This window comes from Excalfactoria chinensis, chromosome 7 (genome assembly GCF_039878825.1).
Source record: "Excalfactoria chinensis isolate bCotChi1 chromosome 7, bCotChi1.hap2, whole genome shotgun sequence".
In the NCBI taxonomy this organism is placed as follows: domain Eukaryota; kingdom Metazoa; phylum Chordata; class Aves; order Galliformes; family Phasianidae; genus Excalfactoria; species Excalfactoria chinensis.
The window spans coordinates 1,375,378-1,397,151 of NC_092831.1; the positions used below are offsets into that span (position 1 = coordinate 1,375,378).

At 37.2% G+C, this 21,774-nt stretch overlaps 1 protein-coding gene across 1 annotated transcript in view; it reads left to right on the forward strand.

Moving 5' to 3' along the window:
• Positions 1 to 21,774, forward strand: part of NEB (nebulin) — a 108,479-nt gene that overhangs the window by 65,357 nt on the left and 21,348 nt on the right. The window contains exons 80-109 of the mRNA XM_072341234.1: positions 401 to 505; positions 1,162 to 1,266; positions 1,684 to 1,791; positions 2,170 to 2,277; positions 2,630 to 2,737; positions 3,251 to 3,355; positions 3,448 to 3,552; positions 3,728 to 3,826; positions 4,057 to 4,167; positions 4,346 to 4,450; positions 5,125 to 5,229; positions 5,655 to 5,759; positions 6,464 to 6,568; positions 6,874 to 6,978; positions 7,096 to 7,200; positions 7,672 to 7,776; positions 9,133 to 9,237; positions 11,635 to 11,739; positions 11,900 to 12,007; positions 12,222 to 12,326; positions 12,814 to 12,918; positions 13,040 to 13,144; positions 13,717 to 13,821; positions 13,931 to 14,041; positions 14,504 to 14,614; positions 15,060 to 15,161; positions 15,295 to 15,393; positions 19,323 to 19,433; positions 19,532 to 19,636; positions 20,447 to 20,551. Of these exons, the coding sequence (XP_072197335.1) occupies positions 401 to 505; positions 1,162 to 1,266; positions 1,684 to 1,791; positions 2,170 to 2,277; positions 2,630 to 2,737; positions 3,251 to 3,355; positions 3,448 to 3,552; positions 3,728 to 3,826; positions 4,057 to 4,167; positions 4,346 to 4,450; positions 5,125 to 5,229; positions 5,655 to 5,759; positions 6,464 to 6,568; positions 6,874 to 6,978; positions 7,096 to 7,200; positions 7,672 to 7,776; positions 9,133 to 9,237; positions 11,635 to 11,739; positions 11,900 to 12,007; positions 12,222 to 12,326; positions 12,814 to 12,918; positions 13,040 to 13,144; positions 13,717 to 13,821; positions 13,931 to 14,041; positions 14,504 to 14,614; positions 15,060 to 15,161; positions 15,295 to 15,393; positions 19,323 to 19,433; positions 19,532 to 19,636; positions 20,447 to 20,551 (3,171 nt within the window). The remainder of the gene's footprint in view (positions 1 to 400; positions 506 to 1,161; positions 1,267 to 1,683; positions 1,792 to 2,169; positions 2,278 to 2,629; positions 2,738 to 3,250; positions 3,356 to 3,447; positions 3,553 to 3,727; positions 3,827 to 4,056; positions 4,168 to 4,345; positions 4,451 to 5,124; positions 5,230 to 5,654; positions 5,760 to 6,463; positions 6,569 to 6,873; positions 6,979 to 7,095; positions 7,201 to 7,671; positions 7,777 to 9,132; positions 9,238 to 11,634; positions 11,740 to 11,899; positions 12,008 to 12,221; positions 12,327 to 12,813; positions 12,919 to 13,039; positions 13,145 to 13,716; positions 13,822 to 13,930; positions 14,042 to 14,503; positions 14,615 to 15,059; positions 15,162 to 15,294; positions 15,394 to 19,322; positions 19,434 to 19,531; positions 19,637 to 20,446; positions 20,552 to 21,774) is intronic.

Sequence of the window (21,774 nt, forward strand, 5' to 3'; positions counted from 1 at the left end):
TCTTAAAGGATTCTTGCATTTGTGCTCTGTAGAGGAAATGATTTTGCAGAAGCTTGGTTGGAGCACTCTGTGGTTTCCACTCGTATCTATTATGCACAACTAAACAGCACCTATATCATGTTTTTGTAGTACAGACTAATCGGTCTGTACTGAAATGTGACTTGGTATGCATCATTTCATTGTTATCCATATGGGCTCTGGGCCAAAACCTTGCAGTTCTTGAAGTGCTGAAAAAAAATGATTTTAATTCCAAAAGGAATTGTTTTGATTTTCTCAGAACAAAAACGTCAAAAATCAATATACATTAACCTGGCATCATTTGAGAGCTGTGTTTTAGACTGATTTGACGATAAGGGTCATGCTGAAAATCTTAGATGGCTTCTTTTCTCGAATATCATAGGTGGTTTACAAGGATGATCTTAACTGGCTGAAAGGTATTGGCTGCTTTGTTTGGGACACTCCTGAGATTCTCCATGCTAAACATGCCTATGACCTCCGCAGTGATGTGAGTCTGAACTGGACACGCTGTTTCTACTTACTACTTAATAATATTTTTCAAAGCATTGTATTAACAGGATGGGGTAGATTTATTCTAATTCAGATCTGAAAAATGATTCAGGTCTGAAAAATATTACATATCCTTCTCTGCAGAAATATCTACTAGCTGTTTTCCCCGGGGCTCCATTTTAGAGCCAGTATCTTTGAGTGTCTTTATAAAAGACTTGGATGCAGGACTTGAATGTATACTAAGTAAATCTGCAGGCAATGCTGAACTGGGTGAAGCTTTTGATTCCATCAGTGTAAAGATACCCTTAGCTTGGGATTAAGGCTTTGAAATGGGAGAATAATCATTACGCTTTTCCAGATTGAATGTCCCCTATTAAGCTGTGTATCAGAAGTAGGTTGGGTACACATCACATGGTGCATATGAATTTCTAATGATATTTCCCACTATTTCCTGATAGGAGTTCTTAAGTAGTCAGGTGCTATATTCATTTATGCAGCCTTAATTTCAAGACGTTTTCTGTATTAATCCTGGTTCATGAGTAGAATAAGTAACTAATAAAATAAATAGTAATTACTGTAACTATAAGAAATATAATAAAACGAGTTAACCATGACTAGTCTTACTGGCTAGAGTTCTTGAATTTCTCTCTGCAGATCAAATACAAATCTAATGCAGAAAAAATGAAGAACAAATACACTGTGGTCATGGACACTCCTGTCTATGTTCAGAGTATCCTCAGTGGCTTGAATGCCAGTGAAGTAAGTGTTTCACCTCCAATATTCTGTGTGCCATTTCTTCACAGGTTCTAGAAATGTCTTGAATCTATGTAGTTGTTATTTCATTGCTTATTATCTACAGCTGATTGAACCTGCCTTTATTAAGGCATCACTAAATCGCAGTTATTAAAATCATTAATTGCTTGAATTCAAAAGAATTTCATCATATCATAGTATCATAGTATCATAGTATCATAGTATTGTGCGAGTTGGAAGGGACCTTAGAGATCATCGAGTCCAACTCCCGGGATTCGAGCCCTCTGTGTAGCAGAGCGGCACTTCTACCCCCTGCTCCACAGGGGGGGATTCAGTTTTTTTTGAAGATATTCCCAGGTGTATGCAAATGATACCTGCTGTGACCATTATGACTCTCCTCTGATTACATATTTATTTTCTTAGGTTATCTATCGTGGTGACTATTTAAATAAAGTTAAAGGCAAAATGATTCCTACTGACAAAACAGTGGATTTGGAGCGGGCAAATCGTGCAAACAAGATACAGAGTGAAGTAAGTATAAACATTTAGTTTTCATCAGAATGCTGAAAAAAAGTCTGCGTTCTTCTCCTGTTTGATGCATGTTGATACTTTCTCTCAATCTTTCCTTCTGCAAGTCAATGGCACTTTCTGAGATTCAGAAGCCCTTTAAATGCTGGTCTTTATTTAGCTCTTCAGATATGGAAGCTGGGTTTCACTGCATGAAAATAAAATGGGATAATGTCCTTATTTAATCTGTAAGCATGCAATATAATACAAATATTTGGGAAATCTTTTGTCAAGTGCATGTCAGATTTCTGTGTAGCTAATGAATACTCTTAAATAGCGCACACAGTTGTCTCAAAGATTCTCCCTCTTCCCCTCTCCCTTCCTCCCCCTGCTTCTTTACAGAATTTGTATCGCTGGGCTGGTTTGAAAGCTCTGCCTACTGGATACAGTCTTCCCAAAGATACCCCTGGCTTCCAGCATGCTAAACACGTCCAGCACATTGGCAGTGATGTAAGTAATGTGCTGTGTCCTTCTGTAACATGAGTTACCGGGGAAAGCTTGGTGCCTGTTTTCTAGGAGTACACAACTGTAATAAACTGTAGAAAATTTTTCTCAGACAGATGTGCGTGCCATATTAGACATAAGAGAAATTCAAAATGTTATTAACCTTGGGTGACATCGTAAGGGTAAAAATACTGATGATGCTTGTTTAGCTCTGATGTAGCTCATCTGACTATCTCTAAAAATCTGAATCTAAAAATCTACATAAATTTCTGCCAGAACAGCAGTGCAACTAGAATAAGGAAATTCAGTTTCTATATACTTCTGTTCAATCTAAAAGATTTTCTTTCCCACTTTGTAGTTGAAATATAAAGAAGCCTATGAACATATGAAAGCTAAAGGCTACACACTGGGACCTAACGATGTTGGGTTTGAAAATGTGAAGAAAGTGAATCAAGTCATTAATGAGGTACAGTATTTGCTCTCATTTGTATTGATAGTGCCCAAAGTCTGAGGGATGAAAATGCGTTGACTGCAAAGACTGTGGGATCCCTGTTCACTGAGGCTTTTAGGAACAGGATAGACAAATGTCCATCAAGAATGGCAGGGGATCATTGATTCAGCCTTGGAGTAGGGCAGCATGGCTTTTTTTTTTATGACTCTCAACTTTCTACAGTCCTGTAAAACTATTACCTTACAATGAAATCACTTCTAGCCTAATTTTATTAACCATTCTGCTGCTGTTTGGTTAAAGATGTACAGAAATTGTCGTGCCTTTGACATTGAGCTTCTGTAATTTTATATACATGCGCTCATTTCTTTAATGATTGACTTTAATAGTTTGAAAATCCAATATATGTGTTTACATATTTATAGAATTAGGGTCTAACAGCTGGCCTAAAAAGGCAAGAACTTGCAGTCTGCCAAATTTCTTGCTGTGTTTAAGTTTTTAACGTGTGGAATTCTGTCTTCTTTGATACAGAGGTTGTATCGGGCAACGTACCACAAGAACAAGGATAAGATTCATACTACTCCAGACACACCAGAAATCCGTCAAGTCAAAGCAACACAGGAAGCTGTCAGTGATGTATGTGCCTTTCTACCATAAAAACAGAAGATATTTACAATATTCAACATGATCTCACATGAAATTTAATTTTTTTTTTCTTTGTCTTTCAGTTGATCTACAAGTCAGATTTCTTTAAGATGCAAGGACACTTGATTTCCATGCCATTTACTCCTCAGGTGTTGCACTGCCGCTATGTTGGGGACATCACAAGTGATGTAAGTATTTTCTTTTGAGTTACCTGGCTTTTGAATGTAGAACTTTTATACTGAAAGTGGAATTTGGCTTTTATTCTATTCTGTAATAGGTGTTTTGTAATTATGCTTAAGGACTGATGAGTGAACTTGTCAGCAAAGTTAATATTCTGTTTTTCTTCTCCTAATTGCCTTATAGAATAAATACAAAGAGGATCTGAAGTGGTTGCAGGGCTTGGGCTGCTTCCTTTATGATACTCCTGATATGGTCCGTGCTCGTCAGCTTCGTAAGCTTTGGGTAAGGTTTTTCTTATGAAAAGAATCTATGTGTAATGACAATATATTTAGTGACACGTGTGATATGTAATCCAAGAAATGAAGTATATGAGAAGAAGCGAAGACCAATGACAGCATGTGTTGCTGTGCTTCTGGCTATTTATTTCCAAGTGCTGTTGTTTTACACTGTGAATGTTCTTTGCAACTAAGAATAATAAAAGCTTCCTAAGTGATACTGCCTTTATCTTTCAGTCTAATCACATATATACTGGTACTGCAAAGAAGATGCGGGATAAATACAGTGTGGTATTGGATACTCCTGAATACAGGACTATTCAGGAATTAAAATCCCATCTGAGTGAGGTAAGTTCTATGTTACTTTTATTCATCTTTGATAGCTGTAATTAAGTACAGCTCAGATCTTCTCCCTGTTTTGTTTTCAGAAATACATGAGATGCTACAATAGCAAAGCTGTGTTTGGGCAGCTGTTACACAAATATATGTAACAGAATAAATCATTCACAGACTTTACTTTTTCCAGCTGGTTTACAGATCTGCGGGCAAGGAGCTGAAGACAAAATACACTTCCGTCCTCAACACACCTGACTTCTTAAGAGCCAAGGAAGGACAAAAAATACAGAGCCAGGTGAAAAATTTCTACTAAGAGAAAACAATCAGAGTTCATTCTTAATATTATCTTTAAGTACAGCAAAACCTTTCCAGGTCATTTCAAACCAATGTGGAATTCCTAGAGAGTACTTCTAAAAATGGTGGTTGTTTATTTTTAAGTGGCTGTGATTTTTCCATTGTGATTTGGCCATATCTCTGTGATGGACAAATCCAACTCTGGATGTCTGAAACAAAGCACTGAATCATGGTCTGTTGTGTTCAGATTCTCTGAAAGTCTGACTTTATCAGAGGAAGAAGTACTTCTGTCAATCTATTTGTTCATTATCTTCATTCACATAGTTCTTGCTGAGTTAGTAATACAAAACGTTGTTACCCATCAGAGAAAAACAGACTGTTTGGATGCATTTATCACAGTGAGGCATGGATGTAGGGCAGAGACAGCATTAATGTCACATGCATTTGACTTGGGGGTTCATGAAGATATTACTAGTATTTACAGAACGCTGTGAGAGATAGGGAAAGATGGACTGAGATAATATGGAAAGCAGAAGGGTGCAATTCTCTCCAGTTTCTCCTTGGGTAGATTGGGTGAACATGGTGAACTTCAAGTCATTTCTCAGGGTGATAAAGTAAAACTTACTTGAAATGTATTATTTTTTTTTAATTATTATTCTTTCTGTCTTGCTGCAGTATTTGTATGTGGCACTTGCCACGAAAGAGAGACCTCATCACCATGCTGGTAGTCAGACTCCAGCCTTCACACATGCCAGGAATGTAAAAGACATGGTCAGTGAGGTAAGACTGGTCTTTTGTTTGGTACCAATATTCGAAACTGCTTAGAAGTTTCATTTCCAATTTTGGTGATGGGTTCCAGGCTCAAATCTATTCACCCTTTATTTAGCTTTGTAACTCATACTTAAGTTCTACGTTTCCTTTGCAATTTGTGGTAAATGACTACATCTTTCTTATGAACTGAAATATTTTACAAGATATGTGCTTCTAAATACTTGTGTGCAGAGTCTGTGGCAGACTGGCTGCAAAATCTGGAACATCTAGTAAGAGTTGAACAGCCGAGTTTCTTTCCCAATGTTTTGACAAAGAGCTCTGCAAGAATGACTTTGTGTACTCTGGATAGCACCTCTAGGTGTTAATGTAATGTGAGATTGGCAACTGCTTCTAAGCCTGAAGATGTAACTTTTCCCTTTTGCTGTTTCTCTTAGACAAAATATAAGATTCAGTATGAGAAGATGAAGGACAAATACACACCAGTCCTTGACACGCCAGTTTTGATCAGAGCCAAGAGAGCATATCTGAATGCCAGTGATGTATGTAGTCCATGAATGTTTTCTTCTCGGTTTCTACAAAAAAAATAAGGAAGAAACAAAAAAGGGGGTCGGTGGGGAACAAGCATGCAAACCATGGATTGTCTCAGCTTGCTCCAAGAACTGGGTCACCTCTTGTCCATTTCCATTTCCATTTGATAGAGATATCACTCTTTAGTGGGACCTTTGCCACATATTTTAGGCTGCACACTGCCCAGGTACCCTGGGAAATCCTGCTTCTTACTGCTCTCATGAGAGGGATTTTTAAGATCTTAAGAGTATATCACTTCTTTTGCACGCCTGGATTTCTCTTTGGAGAAAGTGTTTCTCCTAAGAATGGAATGATCGTCCTGCTTTCTTCTGGACTAGAACATAGAAGAAGGGATGTGTAGCTTTTTTCACTGTTTTAGAGATCAAGTACTGTAATACATGGCTATCTTTTCTCAATCTGCAATCTGAAAGAGAGTAGGATGAAGTTTTGCTTTAGATGTGGCCAACTTCTTTTCTCTCTAATTTTCATCACAAGTCTCAGTCAAATTGTAACTGATTTTAGATAGTTGAAGCTTCTTGTAATTTCTCAGGACTTACATTAGGATATTGGAAAGCAACATATAACTTTATAATTCCCTGGATATAGGATTTTTAACTAAAATGGCTCCTGATAGATAAATATATTTTTTAATTATTACTTTTTTTTTCTTTTCCAGTTGCGCTACAAAGAAACCTTTGAGAACACAAAGGGGAAATACCACACAGTGAAAGATGCTTTGGATATTGTCTATCATCGAAAAGTCACTGATGATATTAGCAGTGTATGTAGATGAGACTTTAATTAATATTTGTCGCTTAATAACCTAGAAGATGCTATTCATGTTGTTAGTCTATTTGACTGTATCGAATAATTAGAAAAATAGGATCAGCACCATTAATATTTTCTTTCCTTGATTATATGCTTGATTACCTTTGGTCTTAAAAAAGGTGAATGCAAGTATATATTATTTCCACTCATATAGTTCTGGTGCTCCATAAACAAAGAATGTCTTAAAGTTGCATGGGTTGGGCTGTTCTGTTCTCAAGATCTATTTTTTTCATTCTCTTGTTTGTATCTTCTTTGCAGGTGAAATACAAAGAAAATTATATGAGCCAACTGGGAATCTGGAGATCAATCCCAGACCGACCAGAACATTTCCATCATCGTCTCGTCACAGATGCTATTAGTGATGTGAGTTCAAATAGTTCCTTGATGTGAGAGACTGAAAATCTATATGTAGGTTTCCTAAATGAAAACTGAGTATTAGTTCTTGAGAAAGTGAAGGCAGCTTTTGCTTCTTTTCTGAAGGTTAAATACAAGGAAGACTTATCGTGGCTCAGAGGCATTGGCTGTTATGCATGGGATACACCAGATTTTGCTTTGGCAGGAAAGAATAAAGTGCTCTACAGTGGGGTAAGTGAATTGTTGCTAAATGGTTTTTATTTTTTTATTATATTATATATTTTGGTTTTTCTTAGGAGAATCCAATTCTGGCCTAAACATTGATAGGAATTTTTCATGGTAGAATTTGAGAAAAGATCTGTAATTTCAGTTCTTGGTGTGGAAGAAAAACAAGGCAAAATGATCCTTTACTTACCTCTGTGATCCTCGTAAAGGTTTCTGTTCTGTTGTAATTTTTATAATGATTCTGAAAATCAAGCTTTAAGATTATCAAGATTTGATGTTTCCACTGAAAGCTTGATATGATAGTTCCATTCTGTAAGATATTACAGCTGTTTTGTGGTAAAATATTTTTTGCTTGTAGATGAGTTAAATAATTAAATAAGCAACATTTTGCTGCAGAAAGTTTCTGAAGTTATTTTTTGTTTTTTTACCCAGCTTTGAGTTACCTCTGTGATATGTTTGTGCTTTTTTCTTCTGCAGAATAAATACAAGGAGACATTTGAAAAGACGAAATCTCATTTCAAGTACGTAGCTGACTCTCCAATTAACAGACATTTTAAACATGCAACTCAGCTGCTGGATGCGGTGAGTATTAAAGATTTCTGTTGATATGGAATCAAGGGTTGATTGTCCTTGTGAATTAGCAAATAAATGAAAATAGATTCAGAGCTAATGATGTCTTAAGGTCAGACTGAAATCAGGAAATGCAGGGTTGTTCCGTGACCTTCCTGAATGTTAGCACAGAACAGATTTGCCGTACCTAAAAAGTGAAATCTTGACCCCCTTGTTCCATTTCTGAAATTGCTGGAAGAAAATTCTGCTTTGCTGACCAGTAAAGAGCTGCTAACTTGATAATATTAATTGCTGAGTAAGTAAAAACTGACTATTGACTGCAGTGTGGAAAAAGGTGTATGGAGAATTAAAGAGTAGTGTTATGAATATAGTATAGTCATAGTGTTATGACCAAAGTAATCATAGCTCAGTTTCATTTCTGATGCTCTGCCTTGAATTCTCTGACTCTACTACTTAGTTGTTTTCTCCTGTAATGCTAAAGAAGCAGTGAACTTAATATATTAGGAATACTGAATTCACCCATTAGTTGCTAGAGGTGGTACTGAATGCTTAGGAAAAAGACCCCTGAAAATCTGTGTGTTCTGGGCAGATTCTTACCAGCTTTGAGTTGGCTTACAAACCAGTCACATAGAGGGAAAACAGTCAAATAAAGCAACAACCCAGCAACCTGGTTAATAGCAGATACCATCGCTACAATTTAATACTCAATCTGATAAGCAGTGAAGCAGAATTCATGATGAAAGATTGTTAGTATTTAGTCTTACTATTCTTTGGTAGAACAAATAAGGAACAAATTATTATGAAAGACATAGAAGAGAAAAATCTTAGCAAGAGAGCCCCATACAGTGAAATAAACTTAAATGTCTTCATTACGTGAGTGATGTTTTCATGGTGGATTATAGTTTTTGCTTACAGAAAGTCTGTTGATAACATAACTCTGTCATTCACCCTTCTGTCTCATCAAGCTCTCTTTGTACTCAAATCAAGAACCTAGTTCCATACAGGGTTGCTTCAGCAGCTCTTTTTCATGAAGAAAGTAAGTGATAAAATGGCTTCTTGAAGATTGACAGGAACAGGGTTGGAGGTATCCTTAAGTTTTAAGTTAGGCCTTCCAGTGGAAATGTAGAGTTGCATTTGTTATTTGGCCTTATTTTTCTCTTTTATTTTTCTTGATTGTTTATTCTTTGTGTTTTGTGGTTTTGTTTTTGTTTCTCAATAATATATTTTATGTTTTGGATATGTACTTCAATCCTTGCCTTTGAATATTTCATATGAAGAGGTTTAAATGTTTCAGCTGCGATCTCAGGATCTCTGTGTCTTCACTGTCTCCTTTTAATTTGTTAAACTTTGTTATGCTATTCTGAGCAGAAATTATATAAAGCTGCCTATGAGAAGCTCAAAGATAGGTACAGCGTTATTGTGGATGATCCTAAGAACCTCCTGGCCAAGTGGGGGACTACACTGAGCAGTCAGGTACCGTAGGAGCACTTGTCAGTGCTGCCAGAAAGTGCCTGGTTCACTCCCAGCTACTGTCTGTGTGAAATGTTTACAGCTGGCAGTATCAGAGGTTTCACCTGTGATATTGTGATGTTTCAGTTCAGATCAGATAGTCTTAGTTTTGCCACCCAAAAAGGATTATTACTTTTTGAGTGAGCTATTCTGTACTATATGTACTTTCGTGTATTGTGCATCAGTTGACATCAATTAATTTCCAGTGTTGAAGTCAATGGAGAGGTTTTAAAAAATGCATGTTGTGTCATGCATTTATTTATAAGCTCTGTTTCATTGGCTTCCAGAAATAGTATCTTCTTACTCATTTCTAGACAAAGCAGCAGTGGCATATTGGATTTTTGAGTGCCCTTGCCTTTATCTGTAATTTACTCTTGTCTCCCCAAAAATATTCTCATAATTTCCTTAATGGGATAATAAGCAAATCTTTCAGTATATGCTCTTTAATTATATAGATGTAAATTGTATGCACATCAGAATGAATACATATAGTACTGTGCCTAAATCTCTCCACTCTCAAGGTGTCAGGGATCTAGAGCTGTCTTATTGTTTATGGTGTTCACAAGTCTTTTTTGTGCTTCGTTGCCATTTGCATGAACAGAACAGTTATAAATCCCTTGCCAAGATGCTCCTGAAACAAGGGTGTAATGAAATTCTGAGGCCAGATATCCTGACAGCACTCTACAACTCATACTTAAGGAGCCAGGTAATACAAAGAACTGCTGCTGTAGGAGGCGTTAGTACTACAATTTAGTTGCTTGGTCTTTTAATGCTTGTGAGTTCTCTGAGCTTCCACAGATGTCAGACTCCAAAGCTTCGTCCACGTCCAGAGCTCTGTGTCTATGATATGTCTATGATAAAATAATATAAAACCCAAACTATCTAAAAAAGCATTTCCTGGGGCTTAAACTTCACCTAGCTTAGGCTGATCTTGCCTCCTTCACAGTATGGTTGGGTTGGAAGAGACCTCAGAGCCTCTCCAGCCCCAGCCCTGCCGTGGGCTGGCTGCCCAGAGCCCATCCACACCTGGGGCACCTCCAGGGATGGAGCATCCCTTTTAAATAAGGCTAGCATACCAGCCCTCATGCAGTCACATACTAAGAGTTTATAAACAAAAATACTCTCTCCTTTCATCTTTTGTAAAGGCTGAATGTAGAGAGTATGATTCATCTCTTCATGCAGAACCTTTGGTATCATTTCTGATGATATAAAGGAAGTCCTCTAAATGATTCTGATACTATTATGAAGTAGTAGTTTTCTGTATTCTACCTTTATTTAATCTGGATTCCTGTGCAACTGGAATTCATTGTAACAGTTGGATAAAAAGGTGATTCGTTGAGTAACTGGTACATATTTATATTTGCTCAGAAATGAGATCTGCTGGCAGTAACCTTGCTATTTTCAATGGCAAGCACATTTCCTGACTGGGCTGGATAAAATTGGCATATAATGTATAAATTATACACTGGAAATGCAACAATAGAAACCAATCACGTGACAGTGAGGGAGATGTCACTACAGGCACAGTTTATAAAGTCCATTAGTATTATAGAACCAAAGGGCATTACTGGACATTTTTATCCAATAGATCAGTGGAAATCTATTTATTACCTCATTAAAAACTCCTTGCAGGTAAGCTTGGGCGTGTTTGGAGGAAAAAAATAGCACTCTGCCTGACCTGGGTGTTTGTCTGAGTGGGTGTTATCTTTTGATTTGTTGTTTGTATTTCATTAGCAATATTTTGTCAGTCTCAGTCCTGTTTAAAAGCATGGTTTTATTTTCTGATGCAAGATAAAGCATGAAAATTCCTTTTTAAACATACGTTCCAACCTCTTCTGCCTGCCCTGAGGCTATCTGCAGTGGATTACCATTCCTGAGATACAGTCCATTCTCAGTGAATGCTCTGAAAACTGAGAAAGATGAGATAATCTCTAAGAAACTATCAAGATAGAGATTCTGCTGCCAGTGACATTAAAGTGGCCTGGCATTGTGATGGTCCAATGGATGCTTATATCTTCTGTTGTGTGCGATGTTTTACATTTCTCTTTGTTCTGGCAAATATTTTCAAATAAGATCACATCCCACTATGAACTAAAAAGACCACTGATGTGCTGAGGTTGCTTTACTAGCTCAGTCATGGCCATAGAAGTGAAGTCTTTTGATTCATGAGAGAAATAAGAAATAATCGTGCAAATAGACAGCCTGTAGGGCAGATAAGAGGTTTGCAGAGTTTGGTTTGTTTTGCGTGTTCAGTTTTCATTGGCTTTGGTGAAAGGATTTTGCAATTTCTTGTGTGAATATAACTGTGCATCTCCTTGTCTTGGTCTGTGTGGTTGACGTCGTTTCTTTGCCAATCACCAGGTTGAGTACAAAAAGGACTATGAAAAGAAGAAAGATAAGTATACCACGGTTGTGGATACTCCAGAAAACTTAAGAACTGCAAAAGTCAACAAGCAGATTAGCGATGTAAGTGTGGTCAGTCTATACTTCATTCCCAAATTCTGCCCTTTGAAAATTTATTTTAATACTTTTGGTAGTCACTTAAAAAATGTTTCTCATCTTGATTTTCTTTCCACTGACACCAAGACTGTCAAGAAATAACGTGATCTCTGATTTGTATCTTCAGATTATTTACAAGTTGGAATACAACAAAGCGAAGCCGAAAGGCTACACCACAATTCATGATACCCCCATGCTGCTGCACGTGCGCAAAGTCAAGGACAGAATAAGTGATGTAAGTGAATCACCAAGAACACGCACAATTAACTTTTTTCCTTTGATTATGGTATTTGTATCATCTGTAAAACTGGCATAAAAAATAGGCTTCTCATTAGAGAGATTTTTAATACTGTGGTTTTAATGTTTTGCTGATTTTCTTATTGCAATTGGTAGACTTTGCGTTGTTATCTTTGTAAACATTTTTTTGTGTGTGTGTTTTCTTTCTTTAGCTGAAATACAAAGAAGTGTATGAGAGGAACAAGTCCCACTGCAATGTTGTAGCAGATTCAGTTCATATTAAGACTCCAAGGAACACTTACAAGCTGAACAGCAATGTGAGTTCCGTTTGATCAGTACTGTACCTCTGTTATGCACAGTGGTTGAGCCCAGCAATGGTGACCAGGGGAAATTACTTTAAATTCTCCTGAAATTCTTGGAGCTTGGACATGATTTCAATTGTTTGTGATCATGTTCTTGTAGACAGAGTGCGAACTTAATAAGAAGTTCTCATTTGTTTTTTATTATTGATGGCCCAACATCCGCTGCAATAAGCAAAGCACTGAAAGGACTCCCCTTCCTCAACATGAAAACATCATTTCAGTCATTCATGTAACTTTATTGATCCAGAAGTTGATTAATTGGAGTAAATGGATTTCTCCAGGATTGTACATAATTCAGAGGAAAACTTTAATCTGATCTGGATGTGATTTCTTGCATCTTCTCTTATCTGAACTGAAAGAGAATTTGCATTTATATGAATTTCATCTGTCAAGTACACAACATTAAATTTATGTTTTTTTCTTCATGTTTGCCTTTGAACAGCTGGATTATAAGAAGAAATATGAAGCAGCCAAGGCTCATTGGCACTGGATTGCTGATAGGCCTGACTTTGTCCAAGCAGCCAAGTCATCTCTGCAGCAGAGTGATGTAAGAAAGTCTGAACAATCTGAATATTCCCTTTCCCCATATTTTTCCTTTTCACAATTAAAAATAGTGGATCTGGGATTCTTTTTCTTTTTTTCTCATCTTGTATTGTTAATTTATGCAGTATGAGTACAAACTGGACCGAGAATTCCTGAAGGGATGCAAACTCTCTGTCACAGATGATAAGAACACAGTGCTGGCTTTAAACAATGCCGTCTTGGCAAGTGACGTAAGTACCTGAGCATTCACATCTTTATTCTTCTTGAACTTACTACAAAAGGTACCGTATTGGCTGTTGGGATTAAGAGTGAAGGTCTGAAAAGTTGTTCTCGGTATCAATCATTTAATTTATGTATTTCAGTGACAAACGGGCGAAATCTGAATAAATTTGATCTTGTAAATGTCACTGGACAAATATATGGTCTTTGAAATGAAATGAATATTTAAATTTAACATTGCCTGAGTACATTAGAGCTTTTGTTATCTATAGATTAACCTTATTGAAATGAAAATGTTGCTTGGAGAAAACAAAACAAAAAACAGTCTTGGTCCTAACTTGTCCTTAATGCAGTGTATCTTAAAGAATTACTAGAAATGTAATGAATTAATATATTTCACATACTAATAATTTTCCAATTGAGAGCTGTAGGAAGATAGAGCCTGGAACTAATTTGTCTTGGAAAACATGAATCTGTAGAATGATCTGAAACTTTTTGCACTAAAAAGCAGTGAGAGCAACAGCAATCTCTCTTGAAGTCATCACAAAACATTGCTTAAAATGACATATTTTCTCCTTGCTAGATAAAATACAAAGAGAAGCACAACAAAGCTCGAGGAACATGCTTGGTTGTTCCAGATACACCTCAGATCCTCCTGGCTAAGAATGTCAGCAATCTGGTATCAGAGGTAACACATCTGAAAGTTATTCATTCATGTTTATGTATACCCTTTAAACATTGGATCAGAGTGTGTGTGTATGTTGGTTTTTTTACCTATTTTTCTCCTATACCTTCAGAACAAATACAAAGAACACAGCAAGAAACAGTTGCCACGTGGGTCTTACACAACCCTACCTGAGACAAGAGACACTGCTCATGTGAAAGAGGTGACCAAGAATGTCAGTGATGTAAGTAACTTCTACAGTACTAATCTGCTGTGAGAATAATAGCTGGTACCTATAATTGATGAGACTGTTTCATATTTGAGTCTACATGGTTGAGTCTTATTGTAAAATGCATAAAGATTCAGCAAAGATAAATTCTTACAATTTGGAATTGTAGCAATAGTTGGAATATCTGTTGAAATACTGTTGAAAAGCAACAGACTTGAGTGCAAATGGATGAGTGTCCTTAATTCAGATTTCATTTTTAGATAGAACACAGTTTAAATAAAGATACTCCGAATACCAAGTTTGTGTAATGTGAAATACGGATCATGACAAATACACAGCAGCCTTAATATTTGAGACTTAAGACTCTGCATTTTATCCGTCTTTACATCTTCAGTGAACTTGTTGGCAAGTTTTGGTAGCATTTACCTCCCTGTGAAACTTAAAATAATCACTCGTAGCCCTTTTTGTTCTTTATAGACAAACTATAAAAAGAAGTTTGTGAAGGAGAAAGGCAAGTCTAATTATTCTATCATGCTGGAGCCTCCTGAAGTGAAACATGCCATGGAAGTTGCTAAAAAGCAGAGTACAGTAAGTTTGTTTTGCCTTTTCATGAATTATCTGGTAGGGAAATAAAATCAAAGTAACCAAAGTGCACACTTTGGGGTTTCTCCCAGCCTCCACGTTCAGGTATGATTCTGAAGGGCAAAACTGCAATTTTTCACAGGTGTAAAATTGCACAGAAATAAAGAATGTCTTCGAAAATCATGTTTATGGTTAATAATATGAAGTAATCTTACACAAAGCACGTTAATAACTCGTGTCATTGCTTCAAATATAGTCAGAATTGTGTGTGCTTGTTTCTTGTGCAATTTGACCACGTGCAAAAACAGATTCCCCAATCATTTCTTTGTAAAATCATTAAAAAAAAAACAACCATATGCTTTCCCAGCAACATTGCTGTATCATTATTAGGTATTTTCCTTGTGAACAAAACTCTGTAATCTTTTTTCCTTTGTCTGTCATCGTGGATTAGGTTGAATACAAGAAAGATGCCAAGTCAAAGCTCCACTACACACCTATTGCAGATCGGCCAGATATTAAGAAAGCAACTCAAGCTGCTAAGTTAATTAGTGATGTGAGTGTTTTTTTTAATCTTCTTTATAATTTTTATAGCATTAATTTTACTATTAAAACAATATCAGTAGAGCAATCAAAAGAGTGTTGCATTAGTACTAAAATATATACACATATATTTTTTTCTTTGTTAGATTGAATATAAAAAGCGTGGAGAAGCTGGCCTTGGTGTAACCATGCTGGGACGTCCAGATATTGAGCTGGCAAAGGAAGTGTCCAAACTAACCAGTCAGGTAATAACACAAAGCTATGAAAGTTGGAAGCACTGAGATAAGAAACATAACATGAACTTATAGAATAATATTTTGACTAGAATTATTAAGAAGGGAATATTTTTAAAAGGAACATGTTAAAGTATAAAGTACATCCCAATGTGAGGTTAAACGAACATTGAATTGAGAGTCTGATTCTGCTTGCAATGATGTCAGATCTGACCCACCGCTTTTTTGTAGTCATTTGTACCCACTCAGTGTATGTGACTTTCCTAAAGTGCACCCAGTTGCTTTCACAAGGACTGGACTGGTGGAGAGCTGTGCCCAGATGCTAGAACTGAGCTAACCTCAGTGGGCGCAGAAGCAATCCTTCAGTACAGGCAGGAGAGAGGATTCGTAGCAGTGTGGAGATGGAGCATTTAACTTCTCTGTATTTTATTCTGTCATCTCTAAAATCTTTGTCTCCATCTTCTTGAAAATGACACTTCTAATTCTGCAGGGTGTAGTCCCAGATTTCGACGGCGTATGGAAAGTTAAAATACAGAAGCATACAGATTTCTGAATAACTGTCACAAATGTATAAATTCTGTGAAATGCTGAGAACAGTTGGCATGCAAGGAGTTAACTGGCCTTCTTACAAGACCCTATTAGATCGTAGTTGTTTGGTTGCCTATGGTCCTATAGGTTAAAACTGAAGATAGTCATTGGCTCTAAAAGCCAGCTGACTGTTTTCAGAAAAGTGTTGTTTAAAATTAAGGGTTGCTGGTATTGGAAGCTGTTTTTTTGTAATGTCTATAGTTTGTAGTACACGTTTTGTCTCCAGGGTGGAACAGATACTGATAGGTTGCTTATTCACTTGTATAAAAAATGGAAATGAAAAGAAGCACTTGCATACAGTACTAAGGCTGGCATGTTAGTCATGCTTTCTTTTCCCCTCTTCCTCGTTTCTGGGTACTGGCTTTAAAAGAAGCAGCCTTTTACCTAACTCTTCATATCATCCCTTGTGTGATGAACAAGCAGTTTCTTTCAGCCACTTTCTTTCTATTTTGTGTCTTAAATCTTCTATTCTGGAGTCGGTATGCTATGCTAACAGAAGCCTGTGTACTCTTTTGCAATGGTCACCTTCTCCTACCAGTTTGAAGCTGATGGTTTCCTGTGAGTTTTCTCCCACCAGGACCTCAGTTCTACTTGGTTCTTTCTTATCGCTTCATACTTTCAACATGTCTTGCATAAAAAAAATACATTTCTGATCTTGCTCTCTTGCTACGCGTTATAGGCGGAATACCTGAAGCGGCATATGAGAGGGCACGGAGCTGCATCTTATGATACACCATGGATGAGAACGTTTAAGAAAGCTAATATGCTAAGTAGTCATGTAAGATCATTTTAAGTGACATGACTGGGAATGCCACGTTTATGCATCTGTCTCTTTCCTGTTTACTTACAACTCCATGTTGCTGAAGGATCTATGATGCACCAGTTGCACTGGGCCTTCTTTTGTCAAAGGTGTTGAATGTTGAGACTGCATATTTAGATGCGCCTTTTTTTTTCCCCTTTGGAAAGACGGTGCTGCATGGGAGTTGTGTGCATGGGGAACGTCTCTTTAAGAAACACGTCTTGAGCCTTGAAATGCTACTGTGCCCTTGATGATGGCTTTGAAACTTGGTTGTATTTAATAGAAGTTCCAGTGCACTCATGCAGTGTGGAAGCTCACCTCTTTCACCCCAAAATCCTAAAAGCAGCAATATAAGCTTGGCCTGGTTTTCCCAAGGCTGTATAAAATAGAAATGTTTATGCCAAACCTGAACAATGCTGTGGTTATTTCAAGTGGAAAAGTTATTCCACATGCAGAATATTCACAATGCTTCTTTTTTTTTAAACAATTTTGTTCATATTTTTATGTAAACTGTTCTGTTTACATTGTTCTGGAGTGGCATAATGGCGTATGATATTATTTAATCAAACAAGCCCTAGGTTCTCTGAGATGTGTACACTGTAGTGACCTGGGGGTGCGTATTTTCTTATACTTCTTGCTGTCTCAAAAGCTTGGGATAACAGAAGACCTGTGGCTGCATGGCAGCTTTGAAGTGCAGCAGGTGGCAGATCCATGCCATTTTGGTTTGGCACTTGTATTTGCAAATGAAAAAGGAAGATTATGCTTTTTTTTTTCTGTATCTATGTTTTTTTTTCTGTATCTAGCCACATCTACTGCATGTAAGTGTTGCATGCTTTAATGACAGCCACCATGCTTGTTAAGGGAGAGCAAGAATTGTTTTGGTAGTACGGAGGACTCTTAACCTGACGCCTCATCTGGAGCAACTGCGCTACAAGAAAAAGAAGAACTGATGTTTATTTCCATTCAGTGATAATGAGCTCCTCCTCCTTTCTCATGCTTTTCCTCCAAGGCTGACCAGCTCTCCTCTTAGTCTTATAAACTTGCTTTGATAAGATTTTGATCCTGAGAACCAATCAGCTATTTTAGAGGTATTAAGGGGACAAATACCAATTGGCATAATCTTTCACTTCGGGCATTTCTTCCCATGAATTTATTCTTTATGAAACATTGTGTCTTCTTTGCGAAGCTTCTTTTTAAAGCAGCTTGTTTATCCACTTATCTTTTATTTTGGGGGGGGGTGTTGTATTTTGACTGTCTGGCATGCTTGCTTTCAGTTTTGTGTAGCTCTTCCAGTAACGTTTCTTCTGGGCTTAAAAGCAATGAACTTTTTGGCATGATGGTCTGATCTTCAACATATGTTGCATAGCTTTCTTAACAGATTCTTGTACGCTTATTTCCACTTTTGTGAGGTCAGAACTAATACCGACTCTTTTTATGTCAGAAATGTTGAGTTTTGTTCGCTTTGAGCTCTGTCATTTCTAGATTTGCCTGTTTCACTGTGTGCTTTATCTGAATGCTGGCATGTTTTGCAAAGCAGAAGAGCAGCAGCAGCATTATGGAGCATGAACTGCATGGTGATGGATGGGCAAGAATAAGCCAGTGAATTCAGAAGTGTGAAATATGATTATACAATGTGATTTTATTCTGCATTCAAGCAGGCCAGCCATGAATTCTTTGAGGTTTTTTTCTTACAGTCTTCTGTAACTCCTCAGAAACAATTTTGTGAATCTCTGGCAGCAAATATATATACTAAAACGAAAATGTTCCTATTGGAACAACCTCTTGCAAATATGCAAGAAATAGTGAAGAGTTACCCTTCAACAGCCGGGACAGAGGAGTTGTGATGAATGAAGACGTCCTCATTGTGGTCATCAGCCAAACTCCTATTTGTATCAGCCTGGGTCTGCCGAAGCACTATAACTTACATTGATCCAGTTCACCTTGCTGATATTAATCTGTTTTCTGGGGGTGTTACTAAGCCCCTTATCCAGTCTGATTCCTAGATCCTGTGTCTGTGATCATTATCATTCATCTGCCTCTGTTTTCTACAAACACAGTATGTGTTTAACAATATATATTTATGTGTTTGCTATGTTGATGATCTTTGATGCTGGTGTGTCTTGCGGTTGTTGTAAAAGCTCCCATTTCTCCAAGCAGCATGTTAAGAGCTTATTTTCAACACTCTTTTTGTCTCTTTGTGAAATATGTCTTCTATGTGTGCACAGTTGCCACTGAATGAGAAATTCTTCATCTCACAGAGGCTCAGAACTTGTCCATATTTTCTCAGCACTTCTTGAATACGTTTGTTACTGCCTTTACAATGAGGAGGTGTTTCTTGTGCATTGATTTAAAGCAATATTTCCTAAATACAGCTGTAGATTTTTCTTTCCATATTAGGTGATCTTTAAAATAACCTTTATTCCAATGGACACCTACAAGTTATCACATTTTTGTTCTTTTGCTTACAGTCAGAATGTACCAGGGTCTGTTTGCCTTCCGCAGCCAAGGTGAATACTTGAGAGCAGAGCTAATATCTTGTTGTTTTTACATCTAGGTGAAATACAAGGAGAACTTTTCCAAAGAGAAGGGTAAGAAGCCCAAGTATGATTTAAAGGAGGCCAAAATCTACAAGACCATGAAAGATGCTCACAACATGGCTAGTGAGGTACGCTCACGTATACATTTCCATTAAAAGCTTCAAATTTCCTATGGAAAAGTCTTCCTCCATTTTCAGTGATGTTGTTTATCCTTTCATGCCCACAGGTGAAATACAAAGCGGATCTAAAGAAACTTCATAAGCCTGTCACAGACATGTCTGAGTCGCTGATCATGAACCACGTCCTGAATACAAGCCAACTTGCCAGTGCTGTAAGCTCATTAACTAACCCCAGATCCATTTGATTTTTCCATTCCTACTGATCCCAGCCTGAACTGATCTCTGCTAATGATTTCCGTAATGATTACTCCCTTTGTTATAGTTCATGGGCCATCACCTGGTAGTGATCTCTTCTCTACTTTCTAACTGTTGTTTCCTAGTGAACTAGCAACTTTCTCACATTTGTCCTCTGGAAGTGAAATCCTTATTAGCTGTAGAGCTGCTGGTATTTTAAATCCACTAATCATTTTCAGTGGATTCCTTCTTTATTACATTTTAACTGATCTCATCTCACTAACAAATACTGTTTTCTTCTTTCTTTTTTTAATTTTTTTCTTCATTGCTCACTATATTTAAAACTTTTTGTTTTTCTTCTGCTTTTTCATTTCCTTTTTATGTTTAACATCCTCCCACTGTAGAGGTACAGAATTACTTCTAACAAAATACTTGCAACTTTTATTGAGAAAATATGAGAATGGTTGAATGGTTACTGCCTGGCAGGCTTTTTAGGTAACCGCTGTGTTTCCTTTCTCTTTTTTGTTTACTTCTTGCCTTTTTTTTTTCATTCCTGGTTTTGGAAAAAAAAAAAATCTTTGCTGCAATCAAAGTGATCAGAAAAGACAGCTCAGATCTTTAACAATGAAGTGATACTGCGAGTTAAACTTCTTGGTTTTGTTTTGCTTTTTGTATTTCTAATTTCTCTTTGATGTTCCATTGAAGTGTTGCTTTGATTGGACCTAAGAAGTAGATGTGCTGAGGGATTTTTTTTTTTATTGAGATGATTTTTGACACCTTCCCTTCAGTACCAGTACAAGAAGCAATATGAGAAGAGTAAGGGTCACTACCATATGGTGCCAGATAATCTTGAACAGGTTCATCTAAGGGAGGCCTCAGAACTACAGAGCCACGTAAGTTGGTCACGTGTTTCTCATTAACCATACTCATCGAGTTCTGAAGTCTCCATCACTGAAACCAGTGATGTTCTCTGATTGTATAGAAATCTATGTGCCAACCTGCTTTTTGAGCACTGCATGATGAGAGGGCAAAAATCAATGAGAAATATTTGTACATTTGCACATTTAGAACGCATACAAAATATCCATGAGTTCTGCATTTTAGAGTTGAGCTCAAAATTACTTATTCATGTTCTATCTGGATATTGTTACACAGTTCTATAATTACTGTATTACACTCAATATAATGCCTCTACCAGGGCATTTCTCTATACAAAAATAGACCTGATAATCTCAGAAACTGGAAATTGAAAAAAACCTGCTGTTACTGAGAGCAAATTTCAGTTGCTTTGTCCATTCTAGTCTCAAGTGATACAAAGGTGAACTCTGCCATTCTTTTCTGCATGCATAATTCCTTCAGTGAAAACAATACCGACTGCTGCTCTTAGATATCTCTGTTGACACTTTTTCCCTCAAATGAGGACATTTATCCTCAGGGTTGGTTTTTAGTCCTCCTTATTCCAGGTATTTATTGGCCCTAAAGCAAGAGAGAAGTTCCTCCTGGAATATGAGGGGCTGTAGGTTGTGTTCTGCTGCAGAAAAATGGCACAGAACTGTGAAAACTGTATAATAGATGACTACAAGAAAATGACTGTTCATCACTTCTTAGTGTAGTCCAAATGTAGTAGAAGAGCAACCACGTGTTGCTCTAGTGTGAGACTGAGACTGGTATGAGCCAAAGGCAGAGCATTGCCTCGTACAGCAGTTTGAAATTCAATACACTGAAGACTGGGTACTGAAGCAGAAATATATTAATTGTGGTGGACTTTTTACTCACTGGATACACGTGCACAGAATTAGGCAAGAAGATGCTGAGTTGTGTCTTCTCAGGCCTTCCTGCTAACACTACAGCAATTTATTAACATGGCTGAACTCAACCATTGTCAGGAGCAGTTTGAATGCTTTCAGGTTAGATTTGTACAGTTCCTATTTTCCTTCCTGTCATCAGTTATTTCTTGAAGTCAGAGCTGATGCTGATCATTCTCTGCAACAGGAAATATGTCACTAGAGTTTTATCCCATACACACTGTGCTGCAAGGCTGACCTTCAATTTTACATTTTAAGGTCAACAATATGTGTTTTGGGAAGATGATCAGTGTCAGAAGTTCATTTTTTAC